This window comes from Habropoda laboriosa, unplaced genomic scaffold (genome assembly GCF_001263275.1).
Source record: "Habropoda laboriosa isolate 0110345459 unplaced genomic scaffold, ASM126327v1 scaffold129, whole genome shotgun sequence".
NCBI lineage: Eukaryota > Metazoa > Arthropoda > Insecta > Hymenoptera > Apidae > Habropoda > Habropoda laboriosa.
In genome coordinates, this window is record NW_017100255.1 from 806,632 (window position 1) to 817,352 (window position 10,721).

Below are 10,721 nucleotides of genomic sequence, written 5' to 3' on the forward strand. Positions count from 1 at the left end.
GGGGCGTGGCTGCTCGGGGGCATATTTCGAAATATTGAAATTGATCCAATTTTTGGGACACACGAACGACCTTTTTCGAACGGAGAAATAGAGGCACGCGTGTACACCCGGAATCGATTCGTTTCCGCCAGCTCTCGCCCGTTATCCCGAGGCTTTTTTCGCTTCGACAGCTATCCAAGGAAATTTCGAATGGACCGCGTGAAAGAAAAAAATCTTTATTTCGGATGCCGCTTTGAACGTATAATCTTCGTTTTACGGCTTCTTCTTCTCTTTTGTCTTCGCTTTTTTCTCTCGCTTCTGTTCGGTCCTGTATAAACAAGGCGAACAGTAAAATAGGACGAATAGGATCAGCTTAACTCGAGGTAAAATTTAAATATCAAGCGAGCTATAAATATACTAATTCTGTCGTAAATAGTTGACCACCCATTTCACTCATTTTTATCACTCTTCTCCTTTCTTCTGGTTTTTCCAACATTCCTCTGATTTATAAACATTTCCAACTTTCACTTTTCTCTTTCTACAAATTTCTGCAATATGCAATCATCTGTTCCTAATTTTCGAATTTATACACTTCACAACACAGCAGAGAATCTTCGTGACATCACGCAACGAAGCAATGGATCAGCTTAACCCAAGGTAAAATTTCACTGTTATAAACGAACTATAGATACACTAATCCTGATATGAATAGTTTTTATTAGTTTCTCCAGCATCCCTCCAGTTTACAAACTCGGAATTGGTTCCTTCATTGCGGTATACACGGTGTCGTGTAACTGGCGGTGCAACCGGAGAAATAGCAATTCTACATGAAGAACAATATCAAAAATACAGAATAAAATTGTTTCACAGGAAGCTTTGCTTCCGAGACCATTGAATTTAAAGATAAGCTGCAAACCGTTACTTTTGCTCATACATTTACGTTGGTAAACAGTGGTAACGTCACATTTCGCAAAGGTATAGTCTACGCAGGAGATAGTGTAAACCTGCAGGTAAAAGAAAAAATCGTACAGGCTTTCACGACTCTCTGATTCAAAGAACCACGATTTAATGTCACTTTCAACGATTCGTTCAGTAATGTGAATTAAAATTAAGGAAATCACAATACAATTTTCTCGAAAACTAAACCTTTCGTTCTCCCTTGTACCGCCAGTTACGCGACACCGTGTATAATACAGGAATTACTATTAAGTAGGCGGCGACAGAGGCTCAATATCGCATGTCTTAAATGAAAGAGCAGAAATGTGTAAGATTTTTAGATATCAATTCACAAGATGACGCATGATTCTGAGTGTTACCACATCAATCGGTCCAGCTATCTAATCCTTTAATTTATGACCTCGTTATATTTCTTCCACCGACTATACACACAGCTCCTTCCTCATTTTAATTCAAACACACCCATCGTTGATCGCGAAATAAAGACGCGATACGGCACAAGCTTAGTCTAAAGATACATTTTCCTTCCCCTTTTCCTTCCCAGGTTCCCTTATTTTAGCGTAATGTTTTCCACCTAGTCGATTCTTGCGCTTTTCATTCATGGAATTCGAGCGTCGCCTTGCGAAGGCGGAAGTAATTAGTTTTCGCCTTTGTCGCCTTCATTCTCGCTCGGCCTCCGCTGCTCCATGGCGAAATAACGCGAAAGTGAAACAACCGAAGCCCCAGCGCGATTGTAAATGGAGCGGCGTTCTTCAAGCAACTCCAGCAACGCCAATTATAGAGTCGGCTCCATATCACAAACTTTCACTGCCTCTCGAATTTCACTGTGCGTCGAATTTCACGTTGCACTCTTATCGCGTCGATAATTGCTCTTTTTCCTTTTCTTTTTCGCAGCGCTCCTTTTGTGCAACGCTTACGCCGAGAGTCATTAACGCAGGTGAATGGAGAAACTTGATCTTTCTGGTGAAATTTATTTCACTGCTTTCACAGCTCGCGAAACGAGGACGAGTTGAGTTTGATATTTGGCTAAATGCGGAAAAAGCAAAGGGGCTCGAGGGAAGGTTAATTGTGCAACGAGGACCACCTTGTTGTAACTTGACTTTATCGTGAAATTAATATTATCGTTCGTTTACTTTTTGACGTTTTCACCAGTAGACCATTATCCGGTTTATATTAGAATTATATTTGTGCAATTTGGGACATTTGTGCTACAGATTACATATCAAATTAATTAACAACCTTAGTAGACATAATTGTTAAAATTACTTCATGAAAATGGTACTTGACCCTTTGCACTCGGAGGTCTTTTTGCTATAGGAAAGGTTGCAAATTGGATCTTTAAAAATTTTTAAAACTAAAGTAGAAATAAACTATACTATTTTATTTCAATATTTTATTCTCTATTTCGTTCTGGTGAACAAGCTTATCAAGGCCCATAGATCTGTTCTCTGTCTTGATTAATTATTCACCATGCGACAATTATTTAATGCCGCTCCTCAGTCGCCACTCGATTGCAAAGGGTTAATACTAGTAGAGAGGCCACCAATCTTAAAAAGTGCGAGAGAAAAATTCATGCTTCATCCAAAATGACAAAAGTTACACTTCCACTTTCCTTTTTAAATAAACCAGATATTTCAGTTATAAACAAATTTTCATCTGAACTCTGGTAGGTAAATTAGAAACGTTATAATCTTCTTAACACTCTTCAAATGGAACACGGTTTCTCTCGTCCAAAGGAATCGAGTAAACCATAAAATCGCGCGAAATCTTTTCGAAACGTCCACTGACAACGAGAAATTCTCACAGATTATTCTGAGAAAATTACTACAAAAGCGAGTATCGTCGAAGTTTATTAGAAGGCACGGTAGAACGTAGAAGCGATGACTATCGCGTGAAGAATGCAAATACCGTCCAAGTTAGAAGCTTTATTTTGCAACTACCGACTCCTTGCTTTCCAACTCCTCTTTTTATTCCTCCCATTTACTCCCCTCTCTGTCTCTCTCAGAAACATGTAATTACGTAGCCAATGTTCCTTCAGGTTCAATTTTCCAGCAGTAAAGGAACAGCGAGCGGCTGCACGCTGGGCATTTATTACTCTTTTCGGGATACTTTCCCGGTCTCGGGAAAAAGATTCACTGTTGCACGCCTCGCACTTTCTCATTTCTTTTGTATCCCCACGAGGACGATAGTGGACAAGGGAAGCGAAAAAGGATCGACCAGACCGGGGGCGGTCCCCGCCTTTCAACCTCAATTACACCGGTTTAATAACTTATGGATCACTTGATCCTCCACGGGATCCCGAGGTAAACGTTTACTAATTTTTCAACCGAACTTATACAGGGTGCCTCTCTATCGGCGGTACGACTTGAATCTAAATAGACAAATTAGTCTAAAATATGGGGTAACATTTGTTCGTACGAAGGATAAATCGACGTTGATCCACTCATTTTATGTCCAAATTGTACGTACACTGGAGCATGACTCGATTTTCAAGAGTTTTGCTGTTTTAAGTGATGACTTCTGAGTATTAGTAATACTACGTGGAAGAGGGAAGTGAGAGAGAAAACTGTGTGAAAGTAACGTTTATTTAGAACTAAATGTAACAACGAAAGAAATATTTAACTGAGAAATACTACTGACAAATACAATGAAATACAGTGGAACCTTGATAACTCGAAAACCTCGATAAGACGAAACCTCTATAACTCGAAGATTCTCTCCTTTCCCTTGAGATTCGATTTACAGAGGTCCCACTGTATTAAAATATCATTTTAATACTTTTCTCTCAAAGTGCAAGAATCATAAAAACGTCACTGGTGCTGTATTTGTAAGCGAACTGTAGTGTCAATTTAGAAACACTCTGTACACAGCGGGAGAAAGGTGATTTCCTTATCGTTACGTGCCAATTAAATACGCGAAAATTGTATAACCCGTGTCAGGAGGTCTTCTACGAATTATTTACAACGTTCTCGATGGAAAAATTTTCGGAAAAAAAGAGGTTGTGCGCGAATGATTGATCGAAAAGGAGGTTCTCGAGCGTCGATCGAAGAGGGTCGAAGGAATCTAAACAGCCAGCCATTACCGTCACTCTCTAAATTCCCATAAATTTCCCATTCAAACGGGCAAATCCGATAGTTTCCCAGTACATTCCTCAAAAACGTTTCCGACTCCCCCCTTCGATTCGTTTCTCTAACTTAACCCTACACACTCGAAACCTCTCGTTTCCACTGTCACGTACGTACATACGTAAAGATACGTGGCCGAGGGTGCACATACCGCGTGGGTAAAGGAAAACAAGGAGGAACAACTGATACCAGGAGCAGTGAGAAAGCTACTGGATTGAATCTCATAAAATATTTATCCGTGGAAAGGTGATATAGTTTCCTGGCCGACTTTCCGTCGATCGAACCGCTCGTATCAGTTTCCTGTGTCCTTATCCCCTTCCATCCCCTCCACCCCGCTTCTCCCCGCACCCTCCTTTCACCCTTTCTTTTTCCGGACACGTACGATCCGCGGGGTCGGGTATGCGAACCCCGTGTCGTTTACAAAGGCGCTACGGGGCCGGCGTGTGTTCCTTGCGTGTGATTTCAACTGCTCACGTACAGAACAGACGTCTCTCGTATCGATACCCGTACGTTCACGTAGTAATACGTCCGGAGAATGTACACATGCATTTATGCCGGGGACAGAGCGGTATCACAGTTTACGATACACGAATGATGCATCGGTCTTTCATGGAGCACGACGCTTTTCTGGGAATTGTTCCTGTGATTTCCGCGCTCGCTTTAGAACGGCACTTTTCCCAGTTTTATACGAGGTGATTCGGAAATATTTGTCGGAGAGTAATAACGGAACGTGTGGAAGAGGAATGGTACTTCTTTTTTCTTTTCTTATTCTCTTTCAAGTTGATTATGAATTTTTCTGCGAATATGCAACAGAGGCGATGTTTTCGTATCTTTTTTACGCGTGTTTGGGAATAATTTTTCTCGGAATTTTTTCTTTGTTTACTGAAATAAATTGTCGATGCTTTTTTCCCGATGTTCTTTGAAGAAAGATTAATGAAGGAGGAAATTTTGCAAGTGATATGGGAACCTTTATAAATTCACGCCGAACTGTTCGACGATATGCAAACGAAGTAAAAACTGGAGGAAGATAAACACCTTCTTTTAGATAGGAGTTTAATGCATAAAATAGCTACAAAGAGGAAAGCGATAAAGGAATTTTGAAAGCTCTTCATAGAAGTTTATACTGTTAACACTCGTGCATTAAATCTCCGTTAGTTTCACGAACGACGAAGCAATATCATTATCTACAGCTACAAACTTTTATCGCTGGTCCCCGTGCAAGATTCACGTTTGCATTCTAAAGGACAATTCCAAGAGGGGCGACAGAATGTTCATTAATATCACGAAGCAGACGAAATGAAAATTTTTACGTTTCTCATTAACACTGCACCGTGTACATCGATGAATTCAAATCAGCGATGGTTCAAGCGATAAACGTTATCGTTATATACGCACATAATTGAATAAAGCGAAATTTCAAAGTAGATTACTTCGATTCGTTTAAGTCCTTGAATTATAAGGAAAATAAATTTTCACTGGTATAAAGGACATCGTCCAATTAATACACGCCGATCTCGATAAAATGTTGCGTACAGCGAAAAGAGAATCCGAAAATATTGGACAAGCTTTTTTTTTTCAACTACTGAAATTGATATCTAGGGGTTAAAATTACATTTCGAAGTTGCAGGCTGCAAAAGTATTAATTGGAAAAACTCGAAAATGGATTGAAATGCAGAAAAATGTTAACATGTTCACCTGCCATTTTTTAAATGCAGAAAAAAGTTTGACTGAATTGATATGAATTTATTAAATTAATAGAGTATTTGCCAGATAATTTGCCATTTGTTTGGACGATTAAGTATTAACTTTGTACTCCTACTCCGTGTATGTACAAATGCTCCGATAATATTAATATATTATGCTATAATATTAATATCATTATTATAATAACACAATAATAATATTCCAATTTTATTCACTTGGAATCCTACTTCCAGCAAAGTACATATTTTTTTAAATTCCCGAAAATGAGACACGGTACCCCATAACCAAGTACGACGATGATCCGTCGATACATAAAATTCCCACTAACTTCCCGTTAAGGCGAAATAAATCAGATCGATTTCCTGCCCGCCGTCGAAAGGCGACGATTACCCTTGGTTCCGTGTGACAAAGGCCGCGGAATCGTTTCCACCGGAAGCGAAGAGGCGTTCCCGGATTCGCGATTGAGACAGCCCTGCTCTGCTGGATGTCGTCGTCTCGTTCGTTCGTAGACAAGCCTTTAATATTTCACGGGAAAACGAGAGCATTGATAGTCGTCGTCGACGAGGCGATGCTGGCTTGAGCGTAGCTTGCCTTCCGGTGAACCGGTGGTTTCCGTAAAGCGCGGAAAAGAGTTGACCACCGAGTGTCGTCGTTGGTTGCTTGCACTGGGTACACGTGGCCGTAGGCGTTAAAAGAAGGAAAAAGAGAAAGAAACGAGGGAGAAGAAAGTAGAAATAAAAAAGAGGGAGTGAGAGGGAAAGTAGACGACGACAACGACGACGGCGACGACGTCTCGAAAGGGCAGCGTCCAAGAGAAACGGTTCCGGGGAGACTCGATCCACGAGGACGCTTCCTTGTCGCCTTGGGACACTTCTTGCGTTTTCCCTTTTTTTCCCTTCGCTTCTTTAGCGACGGAAATTTGGTACCGCGCGCTGCACAGTGTTTCTAAACAGCCGTGTGAACGCGTAGAACTGTATGGATCATTGAGAGCAAGTGAGACTATTATAGATTGCGACATGGAAAAATTATTCTCTTCGTAAATTCGGATTGTTTAAGAGAAAAAATGAATTGCTTCTATTCAGTCGATCAATTTGAAACTATTCTAGTTCTAATATTTGAATTCAGTCAATCAAATTCGCACTACTCGAACTGAAGTATTCAAGTTCCTATATTCGAATTCAGCCAATCAAATAACTGATAACTATTTGAGTAACACGATGGAATAGAAGTGATCCTGAACGTTCAAGGACTTTACAAGTTTAGTCTGAATTCAGAGAGAGGAAGCAGAGGCTTTGATTAGAGCTTCTAGCCACAGTTGAATAGAAACGGTAGTAACCTGTGATCAATTTACCACTATAAAGAGACTTGAATCACTCAAATAGCTCTAAATGCATATACGATCCAACGAATAATCCTTGCGTGTTACTAAAGCGTTAATAATTACGAATTTACCTTTTAGAGTACCAGCCAACTGTACCAGAACACCGAACTACATTATTTAATTACACCGTAAGGGATTGGACAGCGAATAAAATGAACCGTGCCTAACAAACTTGAAATTTTGAAAATTATCAACTCAAAGACTATAAACTTCACTTCCCTCTTGGTTATCCCAAACTTCCTCGAGAAAAACTTCCTTCAAAATGTTCTATCTACCAAGAACGACCACTTCGTGTTTTCAATCTCCTCGTCGAAGCAACGAAAGAGGAAGTGCAGCAGCAGCAGCAGCAGCAGTAGTAGTAGTAGTAGAGGGAATACAGTGAGGCGAGCAACAAATTCATGAAACTTTACGCCTGATCCCGTCGAGAGGAGGCACGTGTATCGGTGCGGGAGGACGTTTTCTAAACTCGCCAACTAGTTTGCCGACAGTGCACATCTCAAGCTTCGCGCCACATCGTCGCTAATCACGCTTTACTACCTTTGCCGGCGACTTTCGAATAAGTTCCGTCAAGGAATGTCTTTGTTAACGCGCGAAGTTGACCGCATCGTCAGGCCAGGATCTCGTGATTGTATCGAACTTTCGCCGAGTTCGCCGTGACTATTCGAGCCGGACTCGTCGAAGCGTTCTTAATAATGCGAGAAGAGCTATTGTTCTTCGTCAACCCTCCTACCCCGTCGCGGTTGATTCGTACGGTGTCGTGAAATTGCTGAATGCTGGCTCGAACAATCGAACTATAAACCTCTTTACTTGTGCAACAGCTTCGTCAACTTGAATTCCTGCTTTAAGAGGTTAGACCATCATCCTTGAGACGTGAAAATGATACCTAACTTTGGCATTTTTTTTTCAGGCAATAATTAACACAATCGAAAACTTCTTACGGGGGTTTTGTTACACTACCCTCGAAGAATGTAGATGTATTTTTTCGTTTAATTTCTTTGGAAAATGGCGACGCTACAGCCGCATTACCGAACCTCCGTTTCCGATGGGGGACCTACACGGAGATGTCCCCTACTGTCGCACGATTCGACGTGGAAATATCGAGAATTTTGTAATATCGAAGAAGTACAAAGGATTGTTAAAATATATCGAGTTTTATAGAAATGGTGAACAAGCGAGGAGTGAAATTTTAGTATAAATTTTAATAAACTGGATTTTCCCTCTTTGCTAGTTTAACGAATACCTTGATGTATAACGGATAATGAAAAAGGAAATTAATGCTTACGATAAGTGGTAGTTGGTGAAATTAATGACTGCCAAGTAGTAAAAAGTAAGATTAAGAATTACGATAAGCACAAGGAATTAAGTGAATGATTATCATAGGAAGTGAGAAGTTAAATCGATCTGATTTCACTCCTTGTGTAAGTATGCATTATTACGCAATTAAGGGTCAAGTTATTGTTGAGGATTAAACAATACCTTCACGTATGCAAAAACATGCTTTTTATAGGGAAACATTAATTCTCATTTCCCTTTATATGGAAGCACTAAATTACTATAATTTTTTGAATTTTCAAGATCTTTTATACGTGTAATTTGATTTTCCATAGAAAAAATCTTTATGCTTCAAACGTTACTTTATTACTCGGATTTTTGCCTCATTCCCTCAGAACCCTTAAAGTTGAGTTCACTAGATTTCCGGACGTTAATGAACGAAATGAATAATGCTCGTATGGGAAGGTTATGAATTATCGCGTTCCTTTTTCCGTCTTCCTGTATAATCTTCGTTTTTTCCGGCCAAGTGAGGACAACGCGTGACAAAATATCTTGTATAATTTTATAGCCATTCGTGTAATGGCGATCAAGGCGTCGCTTCATTTTTCACGGGGAACAATGGCGAGAAATATAACGGAAAGGGGATGTGCAGTGGACTCTCGATTATTCAGGAGAAATAGAGGAGAACGTTTCGCGTTTAATCGAAATGTACGTGGACGATGTAAACCTTCACGGTAACTTGCAAAATATTACAAATTCAAAGAGAGAGAACAATAATTTAGATACAGACATACTTTCGATACATCTTTAGGATAAAACGTATTTTCATGACAAAATAAATAAAACTAAAATTACTGAAATTTTCAAAGAGGATTCACGTTAAAAAAAAAAAAGAACATTCTTCTGCAAAACAGGTAGAATTTCCCTCAACGATTATTTAAAGAAAAACGCATTCTCAAAGAGGTTAAGAAAACTTTTAATTACTTAAAAATGCTTCTCAATTCAACACTTCTTTCCCGGTGTCCAAACTTTTCCCGGAATCATCAGAATTGCGTTATGTAAATCACTAACTTTAAGCAACTTTTTAAACCAAATTTCGCAACCCTCTCTCACTTTCTTCCTCCTTTCCAATAAATTTATTTCATGCAAAAATTCACAAATGATCGACATTTTTCTTTCGACGCAAAGAAAGACTGTCGAAATAACGTGACACCCGTTAAATCGAGAATCTGCCATTTATACCTGAACGTTGAAAACGAAAAGAAAGATTGCCGAGTACTCACAGATAACGATGAGATGAGCGTTGGCACGGATTGGTTTAATGCGCAAATATGGTCCAACTTGGCACTGATACTCTCCATCGTCGGTCAAAGAAGCCCCTGTGATATTCAGATTGTAGATTCCGGCGTTTTGGTCTCCCATTAATCTCAATCGTGGATGTCCGACAATTTCTCCATCTGTGTAAATGTAAAAAAGGAAACGCTTATTTTCCCTTCGAACTTATCCTCTTACGATTTCAGCAAAAATTTGAAATTTCAGATAGATTCTCATTCGGTTCTTCGAATTATTCAGAATATTGAAAGAAATTTTCATTTTAAAGTCGACAAAAATTCATTCGATTCCCCCATTTAGTTAGAGTATTTGTGTAAAGTATAATTACCGTATACACAGTTCATAATAGTAGACAAATAAATTGTTACAGAAAATGATCGAATGTAGGATATTTCACTATTCAGCAAAAATTTCAACGAGTTGCAATTTTCGACGAAACATCATCTTTACGATTAACGACAAAAATGTCGTCAAAGACTCTCCCCGACCAGCAGAGAAAGGGCGGAAAAAAAGAATCGCGAGCTTTTCGTTCAACATCGTTCCTGTTATAGCAAAATGGAGGTTGTTACAGTCCTAACGAGCAAAATTGAAAAAGGGTATTACTGCAGCTTAAACGTTTTCACAGGTTTTCTTTCAATTTCCAACAATCTTTTACATTTACTAATTTTTTAAATTGTTATAGATAGTCGAATTGCGTTTCGTTAAAAAAACGAGGAATTCAATTGAAATATACGAACTATTTCTGCAATGAAAATTAATTTTTTTAAATTCTACTTTTAATACTATAAAATTCTTCATCCAGACAATTTAAATTAGTTAAATTACTTTACATCGATAATTTCTAAATTTACAACATTTCTTCTTATTTCTTAATCATTTCTATTTTCATGAGAAATCGAGATTAATATTTCCACGATAATGAAATACTTCGTCGAAGCAATTCTAACTTAAAAAAAAAATTTCTACCAATC

General features: G+C 39.0%; 1 protein-coding gene across 1 annotated transcript in view; it reads right to left on the reverse strand.

The window, feature by feature from the left end:
• LOC108572519 (nephrin) overlaps window positions 1-10,721 on the reverse strand; it is a 138,480-nt gene that overhangs the window by 91,475 nt on the left and 36,284 nt on the right. Inside the window, exon 4 of the mRNA XM_017934771.1 lies at window positions 9,702-9,875. Within this exon, the coding sequence (XP_017790260.1) occupies window positions 9,702-9,875 (174 nt within the window). The remainder of the gene's footprint in view (window positions 1-9,701; window positions 9,876-10,721) is intronic.